Below are 23985 nucleotides of genomic sequence, written 5' to 3'. Positions count from 1 at the left end.
GAGGGGGAAGGGTAAGCTGTGACGAAGTGAGAGAGTGGCAGGGACATATATGCACTACCAAATGTAAATTAGATAGCTAGTGGGAAGCTGCCGCATAGCACAGGGAGATCACCTCTGTGCTTTGTGACCACGAGAGGGGTGGGATAGGAAGGGTGGGAGGGAGGGAGACGCAAGAGGGAAGAGATATGGGAACATATGTATATGAACTGATTCACTTTGTTGTAAAGGAGAAACTAACACACTATTGTAAAACAGTTATACTCCAATAAAGATGTTAAAAAAAAAAACAAAAGTCTCATATGTTTTTCCATTAGGTAAGATGCTGACTTTAGGGTCAAGGGTTGTAGGGGGGCTGTGTGTGTACGTGCTCACATGCATGAATCATATTTTTATTTTGTTTTTAAAGCATAATACATTTTAAATATTGTTAAATATTGTTATACATCTATGAACATGAGCAGATGATTTATCTCCCTAGCTCTAGTAATACAATAGGTTATATAAATGTTTGTTGATATTTAACTATCATTGCACATTGCATTCCTGGAATAAATCCACATGATCATCATGTATTATTCCCATACTAATATTGAGATTGGATTGTAATTTTATTTTAGGTAAAATCTTTGTAATGTTTGGAGTCTATAATACACTCATGTCATTCCTAAAATGAATTTGGAATTTTCCTCTTTTTTTTCTGTTCTAGAATAGTTTAGATTGAAGATTTTCTTATTTTCAAAGTTTGGCAAAATTTTCAACTGGGCCTATTCAGGGTTTTTTTTTTTTTTTTTTTTTTTAAATTGGAGTCATCTCTCTACTTCTTCTGTTTATTCTATGTTAATTGGTCTGTTTAGACTTTATATCCTTTAGGATTAATGCATTTCGATAAATTACTCATTTTATCTAGATTTTCAAATATATTTGCATAGGAATATGCAGAATAATCTGTTATATTTTTTCCTCAGTTTGAAGGAAACATTGTCATTTATATATATATAATTCATTCCAGGTGGATGAGGCTTTCTGTTTTATAATTTTGGGATTTTTTTGTTTGTTTGTTTTAATTGTAATAAGGTCATAGTATTTATATTACTTCAATCACACACACACACAACACAAACACAATCTTACTGTTTCTATAACCATACTGTTTTGGGGGAAAAGAGTGAACTTATTTTGACTTGAGAGATACGTAAATCTCCTTCCTATTATTAATGCTTCTTATTTGTCCTTGCATCTCCAGTGGCCTCTGTTGTTGCTATGGTGTTGCTTACTGCCCTGAACCGTGTGCCTATACTGAACTGCTAAATCAGAGAAATAAATTTCAATTTTCTTGAAACTGCATTTTAGATCTCTCTCTTTAGCTCAGCCTTACTGTATCTAACCACAGACAAACCTACCAAGTTTACCAAGTTTATAAAGTTTAGCTCTGAAGAGAGATTTGGCTCAGTGACAGGGAGCTTTACAAAATGGTCAGTTCCAACTAATACAAATAAGGTGTGGCATGTATTTGGGACTAATTAATAAAAGAAGATGCTTTTTGTTATTTTGCCACTCTCTTTCCCACAGTCACTTCAAATTCTAATAATCCTACTCCACAGACTAGTTAATTATATTATATTCTGAGGAAATTCATAATGCAACCCAATAAATTATAAATTTTGAATGAGTAAAGTATTCAAAACATTTGTCTTAGTATATTCAGGCTGCTATAACAGAATCCCATAGACTGAGTGGCTTATAAACAAGAGCAATGTATCTCTCACAGTTCTGGAAGCTGGGAAGTCCAAGATCAAGCTGCTTTCAGATTCAGTCTCTGATGAGAGTGTGCTTCCTCATTTAAAGATGCTTCTTCTGGCTATGTTCTCACATGTCCGAAGGGCAAGTGGACTCCTTGGGATCTCTTTTATAAGGGCACTAATCCCGTTCATGAGGGCTCTACCATCATGATCTAATCATCTCCCAAAGGCCCCACCTCAAATACCATCACACTGGGGATCAAGTTTCAACATGACTTTTGGAGGGATACAAACATTCACTCTATTGTAGCATTCTATTAATTAAACAACTATATAAATATGTGACATATAAGTAAAGACCAAGAAAATAATCTTGCTTAAAAATTTTATGTAATATTTCAGAAAAAGTAGTTGTAGTTGTGTGCAATATAAAATTCCTCTTCATCCAACTGTTCTGGAATCTTCCTTTTAAGTGCTATTAATAGCATTTTTGTTTCATTTTACAGAAGCAACAATCCTAAATTTCTTCACTTCTTAGGTAATAACTCAAGAATTGACTACCGAAGTTGGATAACATTTAGCAAATAAAGAAAACGCTATTTTTTCCTGTTGGTTTGATTCTTTAATTAGCCAAATTTTAATGCTGTTTGTTCCAACAAGGTGAAGTTAAATTATTATTTTTTTAAATTTACAGAATGATTCTCATGTTCAACAAATCATTCTATGTTGTCACATTAGGCAAATAACAAGCATATTTCAAACTTATTTGTATTTCAGATATAATATTGTGAAAGTACATTGAAAATTAATTTTCACTCATATATGAAGTGGGTGGTTTCTTACAAGCTTAATTTATGAATAATTTTTTAAAATAATTATAAGGTCAGAAGTCTTACCCTATTCCACTGGGGATAACAGCTTTTATTGCTTTTCAGTATTCTTTTTTTTTTTTTTTTTTTTTTTTTTTGTGGTACGCGGGCCTCCCTCTGCTGCGGCCTCTCCCGTTGCGGAGCACAGGCTCCGGACATCGGGAGGCGGACGCGCAACCACTGCGCCACCAGGGAAGCCCTGCTTTTCAGTATTCTTAGGGAGTAATTTTTACAGTTACTAAAACTGCAACAATTTCTTAGTATCACAATTTAGAGAATGTAGGAAGTAAACAAACTTTGGCAGGATAGCCTATGATCCTAACCAGCATTCTCATTAACATCGAGTGATGTAAAAATCACATAATGTATTTATTACTACAGTCCTAAGAGTTAAAAACTCAGGTTCACAAATTATTTAGTAGGTAGGGGAAGTAGGTATATAGAGAAAAAGAAAGAAATTGGAGTGAATTTAAGGTTTTGCTAGCATATGCCCCTCATATATATTAACATTTGAACGTGTTTCATCGAGAAAAAAAGGTGTGTGGTCAAATGTAAGGCACTTGAAATTGTAACATAACTGAAAGCCTATATCTTAGCCTGAGGTAAGCAAAATTTTAAAAATATAGTTCTTTAACATACTTGAGGTAAATAAATTATAACATACTTGAGGTACATAAATTATCATACAGCTTATGAATGTTTAGTTATTTCCTTAAAAAACAGTTTGAGAAATTCTATAATCAATGAAATCATGTGTGTTTAAAATACTTTTTTGAATATCCATGACTTCTTAACCCACAAAACATGAATGTTTCTATTGCTTTCTTTCCTTATTTTTGGAAAAGTAAAATTCTGAATACAGGCATAGAAGTTTGTTGTATATCATTCAGCATGTGTTGCAGCAGAAAAAGTTTAAAAGCTGCTTAATTTTAATATTGTTTCCAGGGTGATATAGTGGAGTCACATCATATATGTATTTAATTTAATCAGATTCAACTACATAGACTTGGAGACAAAGAGACAGGAACAGAGGAAAGGAAAATGGAAAGAGGTGTGCGGAGAAATTAAGAGACTGTGATGCAGATACAGAATGACAGAGACAAAAAAAAAAAAGGAAAAATAGTGCATACAGGGCAGAATATTCCATTTATTGTTCTGCTCCATAAGTCTGTGTATTCTTGAGTGGTTCACTTTGCTCTCACAAAAGGACATGTCCTCACACTCTGTGGGGGGTATAGTGTACAATTATATTTGTCATGTGTATGTCTGGTAAACGTATACTACTGTATCTATTCTTTATATAACAGAACACCACATTAAATGAATATAGAATTTTATGTGTAATTTAAGGTAATTTTGAAAATATGATTTTTACCTTACGGGCTTAGTTTAGAGCCTACTCCTATAATATGATGAAGTCCCTTCCCCACACCATTCATATGACCCAAGCTCCAAACAACAATCTTAAAAATAAATTTTTGGAGATTATTCAAATTTTGAACTAGGGATAGTTTTTGTATTATCAAAGCTAAATCATAGTCAAAGCCCTTGACAGTGACATTCCTATTTAGTCTCTTCCACCTAGAACAATACTATCTCTTAACCATTCATTAAAGGGCTGAAATCATAACCCTCTATCTCATCCTCATCTTCAGCAATACTTCCATCACTCACTTATTCATTTAACCAGATAAAAATTTATAACTGCTTATTAAGCATTTAGTTTAACTCGTTAGCAAACAGAATCTGTAAATCAGGTATTATATCCCTTAACTTTATACTAAAAAAATTGGGAGAGATGAGCCAGATAGCTAAGGGGCAGAGTTAGGCTCTGAATATAGATCTTTCTGAATTCAAAGTCCGTATGAGTTAAGAAAGTTGCCTTTAATGCAAAAATCTAGAAAGAACAATATTTAAATAGAGTGTCAGAACATTGTTTTCAAAACTGTATTTTTATTTCTGTAGTTGGCATAATACTTACCATTTAAATGTTCTCATTTATGAAGCAGTTTTAAAACTCTTCTGAATGTATTATATAATAAAATATCCATATACTTTTTTTGTTGGTGGTGGTATATTTGTCAGACACCCATCAGTTATGGTTGTGTGTCTGATTGGAAGATCTTTCATTTCAAGAAAATGTGATATGTTTCCATGGAGATCAGCTTGAGATAGCCCAGTGACGAACTTCTTAGCTATAATTTCACATTGGTTTCTATGGTTTCCAGATAGGGGAAGAAAATGAAGTTGCCGATTTTTTTGTAACATAAAAGGTTATTGGAAAATAAGAGATACTGCTCAAATTAATGTCATTCCCCCAGGAAAGCAACTGCTGTTACTGCAAAACATGAAAGATTTTATGATGTATGTCGTACATCTCTGCCATTTACTATACTCATAACAAATGAGGAACTAACATAATACTTAAACAAACTCCAAATTTCACGGAAATTTCTCTTAAAAGGGGGAATTCTCTATTGAAATCTGTTTTAACAATGGCTGCTAATAACTAGCTTGCTATCTCCACTTCATTTTTCTTACATCTTTGAAGATGGCACACACTGCCTCTTTAGATCGGTTAAGGACGTGAGTGAAAACTCTAACACAGACATATCTCTTACTTTATTTTACACCTGAGACCAGAATTTATAGTTTTTTTTGGATAGTTCTTGTCATTGTTATTAACTTATCTATAAGGTTGTGTCATGAAGCAAGAACTAGTAAATACTGGACCTCATATTCAAATCTCATTAAAGTGGCTGCAACTAGTAAATACTGGACCTCATATTCAAATCTCATTACAGTGGCTGCACATAAATTAGGCTGATCAAACACACACCACCTTTTCAGTCCTATTCTCCAGCCTGACTCTTTAACTTACCAACCCTCCCAATAGTTGGCATGCAGCCACACCAGTTATTTATCAATTTACCATCATCACATAGGATAAGATCAGGGTTGTCTTTTCTTAGAAAGCATGAGAAATTCTAATGGAACAGCAGACCAAAAGCCAAGAGATGTGGATTCTATTTCTATCTTCATTTTTAGATGGCTTCCATGTCACTTAACCAACCCATGGCTAATCATGTGTATACATATATTCAGTAGGATACATGACCAGCTTATGTACTCTATAGGATTACTATAAATTTCAAATGAGAAAAGCATTCAATCCTTCAACAACTATAACAGCACATAGATATAGAAAGCTTTATTCATTCTTCACTTATTATTCATACTTAAACCCAGTACCAAAGCGTAGTCCTAGTAGCCCAGTGTTTCCAAGTAAAGGGGGAGTATGTGTCAAAATGAAGTTCTCCTCCTTTGCTGACAGCAAGCAAATGTATTCAGTAACTGCCAAGTAATATTTTCCTCAAAATAATATATAATAATATAATTTTCCAAGAAGTGTAGGAGGAACTATAAGAATTACATTATGGCTGGAAATTTGATAAATTCATTCAAAAGTTAGTTTTAAGACACATGGAGAACAACAAAACAGCTTGCATTTGATGTTTTATGTATGATCAGATTATAATAATACAGTGAGAAAAGTCAGAAATAGCAAAAGATTCAATATCTCAATTTTCTTATAAGAAACCAGTGGTCACAAATTTTAATATAAAAATAATTTACATATTTATGTGTATATACATTCCTAAAATAATTGTTTTTAAAATATATATGTATATGTATGTGTGTATATCTGTATAGATATGTGTGTGTACATATCTATATCTATATAGATATACCCACGTATGCACACTCCACACACACACATACACACACTCGCATGCATGCGGGCACATGCTTACACATACATATATAAACCTAAAGAGGTAGGCTTTAACCCTCACTTCAAATCAGAAAATATTCAGGGTGAAGGTAAGAAAGAAAGAAATTGCCATTTTAAAATATAGTACTCATTGCATGCCTCATGCATTCCCTGTACCTACTTCCTTGTTGATATACTCTCTTGATAATGTTTTTCACCCCCATGGTTTTCACAACAATCTAGATAGCTCCCTATCTTCTCTAGCTCCAGCTTGAATCCTTCTCCAGAACTTTCAACCTGTAAACTTGAAGAAAGACTAACAGACAGTGTAACTTGGAAGTAAAAGAACACATTCTAAAGCTTGACTCCAGGCTCCACTGTTTGCAAGTTTTGTGTTTGGGAAGGTTTCATGTCACTTCAAACCTAGGATTTATAGGTTTGTAAACCATTTGACCAAGGAAGAAAGAATTCGGATCTGGTTCTACAAAATATGCTGGCCATACCTGAAAGCAGATAGCTTCAGTAATACAGCTTAATTCCAAATTGGCCCTGAGGAAGGGAAATCTTCCTGGTGGGCAGTACATGAAATAGTACACAGAGTTGTTGCTTGGCCAGAGGTACAACTGTATACCAAGCCATAGATGCCAGCTAATGGCTTGGCAGGCTGGGCCGGGAATTAGAAGGAACACTATTGGAAAACTGGTGACAAGCATGGGAATGGATTATGTGAACAGACTTCTCTAAATGAGCACAGAGCAGGAAGATATTCAGGTCCCATATAAATACTCACCAAAAGGATACTCAGCAGAGGAGTATCTTAATACTCTGGTGGACAAGATGACCCCTTCTTATGGCGATCACTCTCTTTTTCAGCCACCCTGTGCTTTCACAATGGCTCAGAGACAAAGTGGTCATCACAGCAGGGATGGAGATTATGTGTGTGCTCAACAACGTGGACTTGCACTCATCAAGGTTAGTCTGGCTATAGTCACTGTTGAGTGCCCAATCTACCAAATGTACAGACCAACACTGCACCTCCATTGGCACTATTCCTTGGAGGAAGGAAGGGAATCATCAGTGCCAGGTTGATTTCATTAGACCATTTCCATCATGGAAAAGGCAATACTTTGTTCTCACTTTAATACACACTTAGTAACAATGTAGATTTCCTTTCTCTCCCTGTGACTTTCCTGTGAATACCATCATCCATGAACTTACAGAATGTCTTAATTACTACCATGGTATGCAACACAGCACTGATTCTGACCAAGAAGCTTATTTTTTATAATAAAAAGCAAATAATGTATAGTAATGGGCTTATGCTTATGGGAGTCACTGATCTTACCATGTATCCCATCACTGATAAAATGGTACAATGGCCTTGTGAAGTGTTGGTGACTGCGACAGCTGGGTAACACCACCTTGCCAGGCTGAGGTAATGTCTGCTAAGATGTTGGACATCCTGTAAATAACCAACAGATATATAGTGCTATTTTCCCAGAGTTGAGATTTACAGGTCTGGGAATCAAAAGGTGGAGATTAGAGTGGCTTCTTCACAATTACCCCTAGCAACACACTGGAGAAGTATTTGTTTCCTGTCCCTATAACTTTGAGCTTTGCTGGTATAGAAGTCTTAGGCTTTCATTAGAGATCACAGCAATGATTCCATTAAACTGGAAGTTGAGAGTGCCACACTGCCCTGGATAAAGGGTCTTTGTGATGTCCTCTTTGGGGGATAGGATTAGTTTTAAAAGAGAAAGTTGCATCATGTTAGGTGAAAGCTTATTTTTGCTACTGTCTTTATTTGAAATATAGGTACAGTTAGGAAGGAAGTGCACTGATGTCCATTTGACAAGGGGTGGATTACTGTGGCTTTCTAAATGTCAACTTAGCTAGCCTTGAACTACTTTTTCCAGAATTCCCTCCCCTCTATGGTTTCAGGTTAGAATTGGCCACAAGAGAGAATGCACGAGATAGCGATGGTGGACATGAACCAGTATCCATTTCACCCTTGGAAGGTTGGTGTGGAACAGCAGCCCTGCACTGCAGCAGCCTGTGTATGCTGCTACTGATCTTTTGGCTTGATTGATAAGAAACAGCACCAGGGCCTGTAGCTATTTTAACTCCTACCAGTTCTTCTCCAGCTCTTCTGAGTCCTGAGCAAGGTGAACATGTAGTTCCACAGTGAAGGGCACCAGCTTCTCCCGTAAGTCATCCATGTCGTCTTAGTTAGAGACAGTGAGAAACAGGCACAGGTTCCAGTTTACAGTCAGGATCCCAGTGCATCCTTCTCAATTCCCATTGGCCCTGGCTCTCCCTTACTTCATGTTCAGTTTTCCTCCTTTACTGTGAACATATTTAGTACCAGATACAAAGGCAACAGTCTTGTAAAAACTTCTCTACTAGCTCTCACAGCTGCATTAGTTTTAATTCCCCAAATCAATCCTATATTCTATTCACACTGCTTCTGCCTCTCTGATTAAATCCTGACTGAGATAATTAGCATAAAGAATATACCAAAAAAATTCTACAAATGATTAAGACAAACAATTGAATAGAAAAATGGCACAAGCAACAAGTAAAAAGGTCAGGGCTTCCCTGGTGGTGCAGTGGTTAAGAATCCACCTGCCAACACGGGGTCATGGGTTCGAGCCCTGCTCCGGGAGGATCCCACATGCCACAGAGCAACTAAGCCCGTGCGCCACAACTACTGAGCCTGCACTCTAGAGCCTGCGAGCCACAACTACTGAGCCCACGTGCCTCAACTACTGAAGCCCCCACGCCTAGAGCCCATGCTCCACAAGAGAAGCCACCGCAATGAGAAGCCCACACACCTCAATGAAGGGTAGCACCTACTCGCCACAACTAGAGAAAGCCCACAAGCAGCAATGAAGACCCAACACAGCCAAAAATAAATATAAAATAAAATAAATAAGTTTTTTAAAAAAAGAAGCTATGGAAATTTTGAACAAACCTAGGACTACTGAAGAAATTTAATTAGTTTAAAATCTACCTTCACACACATCAAAAAACCACACCAAACCACAAGCAGCAATGAAGACCCAACACAGCCAAAATAAAATAAATTAATTAAACAGAAAAAAGAATGATTAAAAAAAAAAAAAAGAAAGGTCATAGACACAAAAACCCCCTAACACAAGATGTTTGACCTGATCAGTAATCAGGGAAGCATACATTAAAATATGAGCTATTATTTCATGCTCATCAAAGTAGCAAATATTAAAATGCATGAAAACTCTTAAGAGTGAGTTTGGATGTGGAACAAGAGGAGGTTGTACACATTGCTGGTGAGTATGTAACCACTTTGGGGAATAACTTAGCAATACTGATAAAGCTGAAAATGAGCATTCCCTAAGACCTATAAATTATACACCTAGGAACATGTCTTTTATCCAGAGAATAATGATATCTATATATATTTGAGCTTGGGGAACAGTACACTTACCCTGAAGCTGATCATCCAGGAGTAGGAGGTGGTCTCCATTGCCAACTGTGATAAGTCACCCATAAGGTAGCCCCAATTATCCTTGCCTTGAGACACTCAGGACCTTGTAAAATGGGGAGTCATGGTGTTTTGAAAAGAGGAGTGATATTACTAAACTAATTTTTTAAAAAATGATCATTCTCACAGTTGTGCTGAAAAAAGATTGTGTGTGACTGTGTTGGGGGGGGTTCAGGGCAGGCTTGATGGTCATCAAGTGTAAAGGAAAGGAGACTGGCTAGAGAGTTTTTATAATAATCCGAGCGAAAGTATGGTGGTTCAGATCAGGGAAGGAAAGATAAAGGATGTGAAAAATGGTCAATTATGAATATGTTTTTAAGAAAGATTCAATAGGATTTGCCAAACAATTAAATTAATTTGTTAAGTACCTATGTGTGTATGTCCACTGAAAGATACCTAGCATAAATCATTAAGCCAGAAAAATACATGCTTCATTAACTCTACTTTCAAATATTTATTATTCATAATCCCCTGTAATCTACACCCACTGCTACTGCCTTGCTTTCAGGCACTATAATGACTATTTTCAACGACTTTTTAATGTTTTCAAATGTATTTTATTTCTTCGATTATGCTACATTTCAATGAACACAGAATATTTAAATGACAAGCTGACTTTGAGACAATTCTGTATTACAGTAACTGTGATGCTTATTCATCATTCCACTCTTTTGGGGTGGCTCTGCCAACAGGGGAGGGGTTCCATTCTATTCCAACCTGTGTGGCTGTAAACACCCACACAGCAACACAGAAAGCGGTTCCGCCGGCTAGTAGAATATCGCCATATTTGTCATGAAAATCTGGTGAGTGTTTTGAGTGGCTCTGTCTTGCCCTAATTTGCTGAATGCTTCGAATCCTGAGACTACTTAGTGCATTTCTGACCAAGGGAAACATCATGAAGGTATGACAGAACTGCAGTTGATTGAAGCTGCTGGTCTATTCCCTTGCAAAGAAACCTGAAAAAACAAAAGATAGGCGATGACATCTGATCTACTTTTAGTTCTTCCCACTTTGAAGGTTTCACCCACACCACATCTTGCAGTGTGGCCAGGCAGGTAAGTTTTGATATCATGATGTCTGGAGTTGAGTCTTAGCTCTGTCACTGATTAGCTATGTGAACTTGCGCAGTTAGTTAACCCACTGATTAGAGAAATTTTCCATCTTGCTGAACTCCACATGACTTACTTCTACAATAAATTTTGTGTTATCTAGGAGCCTTAAGCCTATTACCCAAAGAACTGAAGCTATAGATTCTAATAACCATATGAAAGCATAAAAAAGGAAAATTCAATGGCAAACTGAGACAACAATGTCCAGCTGATAAAATGGCTAAAATTCCAACATGCCCCACTAGTCCAATGACCTGCCTATGTCTACTATAAACTCTGGTTTCAGTCAGAATTACAAGGCATTCACAGGGTATGTCATACCTCCTCCTCTTCTTCTTGCTCCTTTTCTCCATTCCTTTTAACCTCCTCCCCATTTCTCATTTCTACAGGTACTTCTTGCCTTGCACTTTCCTACAGATAAAATTCTACTTGCCTTTTAAATCCCACTCTAAAAGCCACCGTTTCTGTGAAGTCTTTTCGAAACCTCCCTAGGCTGAATAAGCCAACTCTTCTCTGAGCTTCTACACTTTTATAACCCTTCTTTCACACCATGTGACATGATGCATTCGCTTTATCATTTTTTAAAATAATTTTTTTAGAGTAGTTTTAGGTTCACAACAAAATTGAATGGAAAGAACAGAGTCTCAATATAATTCCTGACTCCATACATGCACGCCTTCTCCATTCTGTACCAGAGTAGCACATTTGTTATATTTGTTACAATCAATGAACCTAATTACAGTCCTTTATCATATATGTCTTTTGCAAATATTTTCTTCCAGCCTGTGGCTTGTTTTGTCATTCTCTTGAGGAATTATCTTTACATTCTCCTCCAATCGTCTGCAAACTCTTCAAGATCAAAAGATGTAATTTTGCATACACAATAGCTGACACAAAAGCAAAGAAAGAACATTTTTGAGCTAATCTGAAATATAAATGAATGTTGGTATCCTCATAAGAAGTTAAAACCAACTGAGAACAAGCCAAAAACATCATGAAATCAGATGTACATGTCCATAATAGCCCTAATAATTCTTTTTTTAAAAACAGATAATTATACTGAACAAGAGATATAGAAGCAGAAACACATGGAGGAGTTCTTTCTGTCAATGTCTCTTCTCTGTGCAAGCTGTCAAACAGTGCTGTCTCTAGCAATGACATATGTTAACTGTGGCCCAAATGCAGGCAACATGGATACAAAAGGGCCTGAGGTCAATACTTGTAAACTTATAACTGCTCACTGAGATTTGCTAACTCAAATTATTTTATTCCCAACTTAGAAAACAAGACCCTAAGGTTCTCTTTTATTTCCTACCAGATGGTAAAGTGGTACTTTTCGTGATTGTGACAAACAGGGCTAAAACAGAACCAAATGCATTTCCTCTAAGGTTCCAAACATTCAAAGTTTTTTCCTGTTAGTCATGAATCTTTTCACCAGAAGGCACTATAGGTTTAATTTGAATTGAATTCAGAGAGTTGGTTGAAAGTGAAATGGATCAGAGTATGACAGGTGCAGCCTTAATCCAATACAAAAGCACTTGTGCCACACATAGCTTTCAGTCTTTAGGAAGGCACAGAACCAGAGAATAATTTGTGATAATAGGGATCTCTTGTGTATCATCAACTCATGCCTGCTGCTTTATGACAAATTGGTTTCATTATTCCTATCCTTTCAACGTTAAGCTGAAGCTCAAATACTTTGTCTCTAGTGACAATGATCGCATCCCTTTGTAAATTAGTTCATCCTCTGGCTAGTCCCATATCTGTGAACATTTTCTTTGCCATCTAGTCTGAATTTGCTTGTACCAATGTACCCATTATTAAGAATCTTTCATTAGGAATGCCTTCTGTAGTACCTTTGATCTATTTTTGTTTATAAAATACATGTAAGAGCTAGGAACCCACTGATTAGAGAAATTTTCCATCTTGCTGAACTCCACATGACTTACTTCTACAATAAATTTTGTTATCTAGGAGCCTTAAGCCTATTACCCAAAGAAATGAAGCTATAGATTCTAATAACCATATGAAAGCATAAAAAAGGTAAATTCAATAATATAATGCAGGTAAAGAAAATGCTTCTCAAAGTAGATGCTTTCTGATGAAAACAGCCTACAAAGAGAAGGAAGAAGACGGATTTCTCTAAGTAATAAGAACAAAGCAGAGGTTCTCTCATGCCTGTGGCAATAAAAGAAAAGAAATATGTTCTGAATAAATATAAATAGTTAAAGGGAGCGAAGTATCCTATGAGGATGAAAAGGAAATACTGATCGTCTCATCTATTTTATACAGCAATGCTGAAGCTCAGTTCATGAAAAATAATTAATACCGGACCTCAATCTAATGGCACTGGGGAGGTATACAGATTTGAAGCTTCACTGGTAACAATAAGAATTTTAAATCACTAAAGGCCGCAAAAAGAAGTAAAGCATAATGCAGGAAGGAAACTAATATTTATTATATATGCTTGTTTGCCAAACATCATGCCAGAATTTTGCACATCTGCAAAACGAGTGTGAGATGGTGATTATCTCCATTTTACACACAAGAACAAATGACAGGACAAGATGCGAACTCAAGTCCTGTGATTCTAAATCCGGTGCATTTTTCAACTATGTCATGTTTTCTTAAAGTATATTCAATTCCAAGCATTGGAAACAAACATACAAAGAAACAAAAACCAATGTGGTTACCAGAGATGGGTCTTTAGTTGAAAATGTTTCACTTCAGTTTACTATATATTATATTTATGGAGTGACTACTGGCGTGGCAGGGCCTGGTCTGGGTGCTATTGGTACCACCCCTACTCTTAAGGTAGCTCATGGTAGAGGGAGGGGATGGACAGAGCACTGTTACAAGGGATGAGACAAGGCTACAGAAGAGCACAAAGTGCCCTTAATCCACAGAGGAGAGGTATATTTCAACCTGGGGTTCTAGGAATGGTTTTAGAGGAAATGACACCTAGGTTAGATCTTGAAGGCTGATTAAGAAACATAAAACACAAAACTGGTGGGGGAAAAAAAGGTAGACAAAGTAGCACAAGCGAAAGCTCAGACAGCTGAAATAGTATGGGGGCAGGGCAGCCTGATGAGCTCAGTAACACTAAGTAATAAATGCTGAAGCAGCAAATGCCCACAGATGAGCCTGGAGGGATGAGAAAAGGACAGCAGCAGACACTGAGGACTTCATATGCCTTGCTGTGGCATCTGGACTCAATTCTATAAGTCAGTGTTTCCTGTTGTTGAGAAAACCGTGCTCAAACTCAAAGCCTTCTATGTGAGTTAACAAAGAGAATTCTTAATTCTGTGATTTTTCCCTTCACAATAATATAAAGAAATATAAGAAAATAATATTCAACTATTCTTTGTTGAATAGCTTGATTCATTTTTAATTTGAAAATTTGTTTTGGTTTCATAGTTGTGTTAAGCTTTAAACATAAAGAGGATGATTTTGATTTTATGTTTATACATATATAAGTGATTTTATAATCAAATAATTTAAGATGATACAAGTTGAGATGAAATAATTTGTTTCCTCTTTAAAAAGATGCCATATGTATACCCAGAGAAAACCATAATTCAAAAAGACACATGCATCCCAATGTTCATTGCAGCACTATTTACAATCGCCAGGACACGGAAGCAACCTAAATGCCCAACAACAGACAAATGGATAAAGAAGATGTGGCACATATATACAATGGAATATTACTCAGTCATAAAAAGGAATGAAATTGAATCATTTGTAGAGACATGGATGGATCTAGAGACTGTCATACATACAGAGTGAAGTAAGTCAGAAAGAGAAAAACAAATATCATATATTAACGCATATATGTGGAACCTAGAAAAATGGTACAGATGAACCAGTTTGCAGGGCAGAAATAGAGACACAGATGTAGAGAACAAACATATGGATACCAAGGGGGAAAAGCAGGGTGGTGGTGGTACGATGAATTGGGAGATTGGGATTGACATGTATACACTGATGTGTATAAAATGGATAACTAGTAAGAACCTGCTGTATAAAAAAGTAAAATAAAATTCAAAAAAAAAAAGATGCCATATGTAATCCACATTTGAGAAACATTCTTATAGGTGAGGAGAAACTACTGATTGGTTTAATCAGAAAAAGGCTGAGGTGGGAAAAAATCTGGAGGAAAAAGCACTTTACAAGATAGGTTAGGTGGAGAAATGGTAAGAAAATAGCAAATGTGGCAGAAAAGTTAAGAGGTTAGTTAAGTGTTTATTTCAATGGTTTATTAAAAAGATGATGAGGATCTGAATTAAGTACTGATAACAGACAGAGAGGAGACAGAATTGAGAAATATTAGGAAAAGAAAATCATACTGATTTGGAAAATAAGTTGCTCTAAGTAAATTGTGTATTCTATTCACTTAGCCTCTGCATTAAGATTATGACCAAAACTCTGTCTCAATTTCTGTTAAAAATCAGCAGACATTGACACTGTAGCTTTTAGCTGATCCCAGGGAATTAGAGTTTGGGTGATTTAGATACAGAATGCAGAAAGGTCAAAGGAGACATAATTGAGGTGTACTAGGAATGACAGGTCTAGATATGTGAGTAGAAGAAAGAGGAGGAATCCTAAAAAGATTTACTGTATGGTCTTAAGGTGGGAAAAAGAAAAATTTCATCCAGTCTAAGTATAGTCTAACATGGATCAATAAATGACCTGCTTAGCTATGATATAAGGCTTTCTATCTAATTTCAGGAAGAAAATTGGAAACTGTGTCCTACTTCTCAAATGTGTCCAGATAGTACTGGTAAGTATCTCACAGGGAGATAACGCTCAAGAAGCAATCAATATGGAGGTTTCCCAACCTGGACACTATTGATATTGTGGTCCAAGTTATTCTTTGTTGTGGGTGGATGTCCTGTGCATTACAGGGGTTTTAGTAGCATCCCTTCCTCTATACACTACATACCAGTAGTACTTCTTTCTCTTTAGCCATGACACCAAAAATCTAACTCCAGACATTGCCAAATGTCACTTGTGGAGCAAAATCATTCCCTGCTGTGTACAGAGAATTCCACTGTCATATAGAGAGTAAAGTGTCTCGTCACTTCTCCCACAATCTTCTAAATGGCATTGTTCTATTCAATACAGAAGGCTTAAATTCTAAGAAAATACATTCCCTACTATGGGATGCATAAAGGTTGCCCAACAATATTTTTATTCCTGAACTAATCTCAATTTTTCAAACTTTTTCTGCAGTATAACTTAGATGAATCACTTAATCTATCTAGGCATCTGCTTCCTCAGCCATAAAATTAAAAAGTGGAACTAATTTCGCTTTTCCCAAACCTGCCTGATCCTAAGAGTTATTTGGACTCTTTGTTACAAAATGTAGATTCCTGGGCTCCATGTCAAATATATTGTAACAGAGTATCCAGGGGAGTAGCCTGAGAATCTGTATTTTTTAAAACAAGTTCTCAGGAGAGTCTTGTCATCAGACAAGTTTATGGAACACTGAATCAGATAATCTCTAAGGTCCTATGCAGCTCTAATACTCTAGACCTTTCAAAGAGCAAAACATTTTAGGAAGACCATTTATTCTTTTAGGCCACTGAAAGAGTACAGTAGTAATTGAATTCACCACCATGGTAATTTAGAAAGCAGTACCCGAGTAACCTGAAAGAGTTATAGGGACCCCCTGGGAATAAGTTAGTCAACAGAAACATTTGGTGGCATTTAAAAACATTAAAAGCACTAGTAACACTGGTGTTCTGCAGTATAATGAATGATACACTTTCAAAGCTAAGGCTCCTAGACTCCATTACTCAACTGTAACACCTTTATTTCCACCTTTTATTTCTACTCTTCTTTGACAGCTTCAGAACATCAACAGAAAACAAGAAACAGTAAAAAGGCAATCTTCTTGAAATGAAATGCACCTAACCTGCAGTGTCTTCCATTCATTTATGTATTTCTCAGAAAAGTAGGTTGCTCAAGGAGGGATTAAGTGTACATGGAGCAGTGTCTCCCATCAGGATTACTTAAGCCTTCAGCCTTTTTGTAACAGGAAATCTGGGAACCCTGCACAAGCAATGCTGCTGGTGGAAATGCTGAAAAATGGTTCTGTTTCAGATGTGATGGTGTCATCTCCTGAGTCACTGAATCAATGGATGGTACAGCCATTTGATTAAGGCTGTAGATTATGTCACTTTATTAAGCCTAAAAAGTGACATAACGGATGTTACCTCAACAAATAAACAGGCAGATTACAGCGGTGGATTATTATGCCAGGAGGGAGAAATGACAGAGTGGACAACTCACGAGTCGATGTCCTCAAATGGCAAATGTTGCTTGAAGAGTGAAGGGATATAAGGCATGTACTCTCCCTCAGGTACTTCTTCCCATGGCCACCATGAACAGACTGTTTCTATCCTATATAGAATGCTGAAGGTATTCAATAATGTCCATCCTGGGAATAACCACAGTGTTCATTCAGGCAATTCCTTTTATGAACCTAATTACATTAATGTGGTTCACTCATGAACCCCATTATATTTTTTTAGTCACAAAGTGCTCTCAACTATACTCACTTTTTCCCTTTCTGATAGCTATGTGTAAACAATAACAGAGACACTGGGAGCTTTTCTCCATGCCACACTGCATGTCAAAGGCATGACTGTTCTCTATTAAACTTTATTTTGTTCTCTATTAAACTTTAGTAGGCCCAGCAAATTTCCTTAGAGCCCACGTTATTTTTACATTACAGGCATTTCAAATATTGGAAATTACAAGGATTGAATAACAAACCCTTGTTATTTCAAGCAATGTATTAAGTGTTAGAAAGTGGGCTGCTGTGCTTACTCCCAAAAGATTTTATATTAAGTGCATTCCATGGCTTGTAGGTTGTGATATAGGCATGTCCAGCTAGAAGAGTCTATTTCAGTGGATCTGGCAAATCAAAACATCTGGATAAATGCATAGCATTTCTCCAACTTAATCTTGGAAAAGAAAGAGATTGTGGTTATAATAAATTCTAGAAACGTTGAAAATTTTATCCAGAAAATGATATGGAGCCATTGAAAGACATTAGGAACGTGAGTTATGGGATCAAATTTGCAGCTTAGACGTTATTCTGGGGTGGGGAAGAGTCTGCAGGGGAATAATGCAGATGTTAGTGAGTGATAGTAAGCACTTGTACAGTTCACCCAGTCAAGATCTTAAAATGTGCCAGTCCCTTATTTCTGCAGTCATTATATTTCTGCATCCGATCCTTTGTTTTGCAGAGCCAGACCACAATTCTTTTGCACACGCACACAAAGGTGAGAGCCTCTGAGGATCCACCTCAGGCCACTGGAACTCTCAGAACTTGACATATAAACTGGAATGTGAGAATTTATTTTATTAACTTTAAAAAAAGAATATTCCATTCCAGTGACTGGAATACATAATTTATCTTTTAGCTTAGCTGGTTTTACACTGATTCCAAATCATAAAGTAACCTTCTATCAGTATTTCCCCAAACACATGCCTATTTCAGTAGTTCTGTTTGATGCTAGCGGGTGTTATTTATAAAAAGGGCTTCTGTGTCATGTAAGTTTGAGAAATATGCAGTCAAATTCTTTTTTACCGAAGTATTTCCCAAACCTCTATGGTGCTAATGCATACAGCGATTCTCTGAGAGGGATACCATGTGGTGCTTTCCAAACTTAGCTGAGCATGCCATGCTTTTTTCCCTCTGGAGCATATCTCCCTATTAGTGTTTTCCAGAACACACTTTGGGGAATACCAAAGGATGTCTCTGTTTTCTCAAGGCTATTACACCATTGTACTAATTTTAAATTGTTTAATAGTTCCAGGAGGCATTTCACAAACTAAATCACTTCCTTGTGGGGACTTGTAACATATGATTCAGGGAGTACAGAGTGTGTGGTAAGCCTAGGGTATCATAACAATACCCACAGCAATTAGCTCTTGCCTTCGTTATGTGAGTCTAACTTTTGCAGTTTTAGTATTTGTGCAGATGTTTTTCTCCTCTCCACATCTACCTTTATTCATTAAACGCTCTATGCGCAGAAAGATTGTATGATTCTTCAGTGGCCATTAGAGTTGCATCAGTGACCCCTCGTTGCATAATTTGAAACTTTCATTTAAACCTTGAAATGAAAATGTACAAGCCATTCTTGTCTTTAAGTATGTCACTGATATAGTCATATAAAGTAAAGAAAAAAATAAAATATTTAACTTTTAGATATCAAAGATATTTTAATTTTGAAAGACACATTTTCCAAATGTTTTTATTTTTCATGAAAATTGTTTTCAGTTGCTAACCAGAAATTAGGCTAGTAGGGGTCTACTCCAGAAGTTAATTCTGATCAAATCCACATTGGATTCTAATATTTAGTGCTGCAAAATAATACTTTCCCTGTTGTTTCCGAAAACTCCAGATTTTTAAATTTCCTACTTGGACTATCTCTGCCCTCCTAAACTCTGTTCAAAATATATCTGTAAATAAAACCTTTATGAGTAAGGCTTTTGTTATTGCCATCACCTGGGCAACTTATGGAGCATTTGCAGAGAAATTCCATTTGATGAGAAGAGCACTTCACAGCCCTGAAGTAGTAACTGTGATCACTTTGCAAGTTGTTTTACCAGGCTAGTTCTGTCTTTCAGTATAATTTATTTTTTTCTTTTCACTTTCATAAAATTTTGGAAACTTCTTGAAAACTCTTAACAAGATGTTGGCATTCTACTTTTTTTTTTTTTTCCATTTAGAATTCATTATTTGGAAGTGAGAAAGACTTTGGACAGAGGGGCTGACTTTAGTAAACTGATTTTTTTTCTTTGTAGATCCTCAGAAGAAACAGTGAGGGCTTCCCTGGTGGCGCAGTGGTTGCGCGTCCGCCTGCCGATGCAGGGGAACCGGGTTCGCGCCCCGGTCTGGGAGGATCCCACATGCCGCGGAGCGGCTGGGCCCGTGAGCCATGGCCGCTGAGCCTGCGCGTCCGGAGCCTGTGCTCCGCAACGGGAGAGGCCACAACAGAGGGAGGCCCGCATACCACAAAAAAAAAAAAAAAAAAAAAAAAAAAAAAAAAAAGAAACAGTGAGACAGGATGCACTTTGCCAAACCTTGGGGCAGGGTGCCTGTTTTAGTGAACTGATATTTCATTTTAGTTTTTCTTTTAAATTCCTGAGGGAAAAAGGCTAAAGAAGAAAGCAAGCCTGAAGGAGGTTACCCATCTAAACACATACAACAGAAATTCAGAACAGATTCTTGTTTTGAAGTCTTAAGATTTCCAATTAGAATTCTGGTTTCAAAGAGGTTACTTTCAGTTTCTTTAATCTAATGGAGTCTAAAATTTCATAGACTAAAAGGGTATGCTTAAACTAAATTGGCATAATTTAACCATTTGAACATTTGTTAAGGGAGAAGTGAGATTTACATGCAAATAGGCCATAATTTTGATTACACATACAATTTATGCATCTTAGAACGATAGCTGATGGTGGATTTGTGGGCTTCTTATATAGATAATGTATTTTATCACATTAATTGAATTGTAGATTGAACATATTATAATCATCATAAAAATGTGTTGTTAACGTTACTAAGAAATAATAGCAGATAAGCCTGAGAGACTTCTTTGAGAACAAATGTAAGCAATTTATGAGACTGGGTAGACACAAAATAATGAGTTAAGACTGTTAGAATCTAATTGTGTTTTGAATTAATAATATCCAAAGTGAAGCAATTTCCTGCTTTTACTTCATAGTTCATGATTTTGCAGTTTCACCTATAACTTTATAATTTATATTAAAGAGACAGAGAGAATAACTAAGAAAATCTTGGAATTAATACTGGGAAAATAAATCATAGCCATGCTTCAGAAGCACATGCTCCCTCCAGGACTAGATTTAAGCTAAATTGTGAAAATGTTTCCTTTAAGTATGCCTTATAACCAATGTCACATATTATGTAAGAGCCTACAAATGGTATTTGCCAAAATATTGGGAAAGTCCAAAAATATTGATACAACATACACCCAGCACCTAGATGATTCTGGGGATTCCCTACATAAAACATTCATTTATTTAACTGGAGAAAATAGTTCCAGAACAACAACAACAAAAATACCTAAAGCCAAAAGAAAAATTTATATTATGTGAACTGTACACAACATGCAAATGTGCAGAAGGACGCTATTCCATGGAAAATGGGATCTAGTTTCAAACAACAATTAATGAACCCTGGAAAATTCCTGAGTTTCCATTTTTTCTTCTTGCATGCCATCCAGTTTCCACCTCATCATTCAACATAAATAGATATTACAAAGAGAAATAATGGCCCCTCTGTCCCTAAAATGGACATATTAAGTCACTTTTCTTGAATTTTCCACTATAATAATACCAATGATGCACTCTTCCTCTGGATACCTTCTCTTCAATTAGCTTCTATAATATTCCCTTAGTTTTCTTTCTATTTCTATTTCTATGGCTATTTCTTCTTTACAAACTCATCTTTCTGTAATAGGTCCTTAGTGAAGGAGTTCTTCAAGGCTAAGACATAGGTTTTATTTTCACTTTATATGCTCTCTCTCTCTCCTCTCTCTCGGTATTCCTAGGCACACTAATAAACGTTATCATCAAACGGCAATTAGACGACTCCCAAATTACATCTCCACATTAAACCCTCTTCTTAGATCCAGGGCAATACATTAAACTGCCTTCTTAACATCTCTCCCAAGATAATTCAAATTCCAAAATAATTCAAACATAATTCAAAGATAATTTGATGTCTAAAAAATCAATAGGCATAAGTATACAACCATGCCCTTCCACTCTCAAACTTGGTCTTTACCAATGTCCCCCAAACCACTACACGTCACTTCCACACATGTAGTTGAGAAAGTTAAACTCAGAAATCCTTCGTGATACTTTCAACTCCCTTGAAACATTTAATATATCCATTGGCTTCTTTTATTTATTTACTTTACCTTTATTTTTAACGTATTTATTGGAGTATAATTGCTTTACAATGGTGTGTTACTGTCTGCTGTATAACAAAGCAAATCAGCTATACATATACATATGTCCCCATATCTCCTCCCTCTTGCGTCTCCCTCCCACCCTCCCTACCCCACCCCTCTAGGTGGACACAAAGCACCGAGCTGATCTCCCTGTGCTATGCAGCTGCTTCCCACTAGCTATCTATTTTATATTTGGTACTGTATGTAAGTCCATGCCACTCTCGCACTTCGTCCCAGCTTACCCTTCCCTCTCCCCGTGTCCTCAAGTCAATTCTCCACGTCTGCGTCTTTATTCCTGTCCTGCCCCTAGGTTCTTCAGAACCTTTTTTTTTTTTAAATTCCATATATATGTGTTAGCATATGGTATTTGTTTTTCTCTTTCTGATTTCACTCTGTATGACAGTCTCTAGGTCCATCCACCTCATTACAAATAACTCAATTTCTTTTCTTTTTATGGCTGAGAACTATTCCATTGTATATATGTGCCACATCTTCTTTACCTATTCATCTGTCGATGAACACTTAGGTTGCTTCAATATCCTGGCTATTGTAAATACAGCTGCAACGAACACTGTGGTACATGACTCCTTTTGAATTATGGTTTTCTCTGGGTATATGCCCAGTAGTGGGATTGCTGGGTCCTATGGTAGTTCTATTTTTAGTTTTTTAAGGAACTTCCATACTGATCTCCATAGTGGCTGTATCAATTTACATTCCCACCAACAGTGCAAGAGGGCTCCCTTTTATCTACACCCTCTCCAGCATTTATTGTTTGCAGACTTTTTGATGATGGCCATTCTGACAGGTGTGAGGTGATACCTCATTGTAGTTTTGATTTGCATTTCTCTAATGATTAGTGATGCTGAGCATCCTTTCATGTGTTTGTTGGCAATCTGTACATCTACTTTGGAGAAATGCCTATTTAGGTCCTCTGCCCATTCCTGGGTTTGTTTGTTTGTTTTTTTTGATATTGAGCTGCATGAGCTGCTTGTAAATTTTGGAGATTAATCCTTTGTCAGCTGCTTCATTTGCAAATATTTTCTCTCATTCTGAGGGTTGTCTTTCTGTCTTGCTTATGGTTTCCTTTGCTGTGCAAAAGCTTTTGAGTTTCATTAGGTCCCATTTGTTTATTTTTGTTTTTATTTCCATTTCTCTTGGAGGTGGATCAAAAAGGATCTTGCTGTGATGTATGTCATACAGTGTTCTGCCTATGCTTTCCTCTGAGTTTGATAGTGTCTGGCCTTACATTTAGGTCTTTAATCCATTTTGAGTTTATCTTTGTGTGTGGTGTTAGGGAGTGTTCTAATTTCATTCTTTTATATGTAGCTGTCCAGTTTTCCCAGCACCACTTATTGAAGAGGCTGTCTTTCCTCCATTGTATACTCTTGCCTTCTTTATCAAAGATAAGGGGACCATATGTGCGTGGGCTTATCTCTGGGCTTTCTATCCTGTTCTAAAGATCTATATTTCTGTTTTTGTGGCAGTATTATACTCTCTTGATTTGTAGTATACTACAGCTTTGTAGTATAGTCTGAAGTCCAGGAGCCTGATTCCTCCAGCTCCGTTTTTCTTTCTCAAGATTGCTTTGGCTATTCGGGGTCTTTTTTGTTTCCATACAAATTGTGAAATTTTTTGTTCTAGTTCTGTGAAAAATGCCAGTGGTAGTTTGATAGGGATTGCACTGAATCTGTAGATTGCTTTGGGTAGTATGGTCATTTTCACAATGTTGATTATTCCAGTCCAAGAACATGGTTTATCTCTCCATCTGTTTGTATCACCTTTAATTTTTTTCATCCGTGTCTTATAGTTTTCTGCATAAAGGTCTTTTGTCTCCTTAGGTAGGTTTATTCCTAGGTATTTTATTCTTTTTGTTGCAATGGTAAATGGGAGTGTTTCCTTAATTTCTCTTTCAGATTTTTCATCATTAGTGTATAGGAATGCAAGAGATTTCTGTGCATTAATTTTGTATC

At 36.5% G+C, this 23985-nt stretch overlaps 1 protein-coding gene across 2 annotated transcripts in view; it reads right to left on the bottom strand.

Moving 5' to 3' along the window:
• Window positions 1-10450: 10450 nt before the first annotated feature.
• The window catches only part of COX7B2 (cytochrome c oxidase subunit 7B2), a 164403-nt gene continuing 150868 nt past the window's right edge, over window positions 10451-23985 (bottom strand). The window contains exon 3 of one of the 2 annotated variants that reach the window (XM_007118626.2): window positions 10451-10862. In XM_007118626.2, coding sequence (XP_007118688.1) covers window positions 10558-10803 — 246 coding nt within the window. In that variant the 5' untranslated portion in view covers window positions 10804-10862 and the 3' untranslated portion in view covers window positions 10451-10557. The remainder of the gene's footprint in view (window positions 10863-23985) is intronic. The other variant, XM_055085745.1, reaches the window with a different exon arrangement.

Source organism: Physeter macrocephalus, chromosome 7 (assembly GCF_002837175.3).
Source record: "Physeter macrocephalus isolate SW-GA chromosome 7, ASM283717v5, whole genome shotgun sequence".
In the NCBI taxonomy this organism is placed as follows: Eukaryota; Metazoa; Chordata; class Mammalia; order Artiodactyla; family Physeteridae; genus Physeter; species Physeter macrocephalus.
This window is presented reverse-complemented; position numbering and strand designations above follow the sequence as displayed.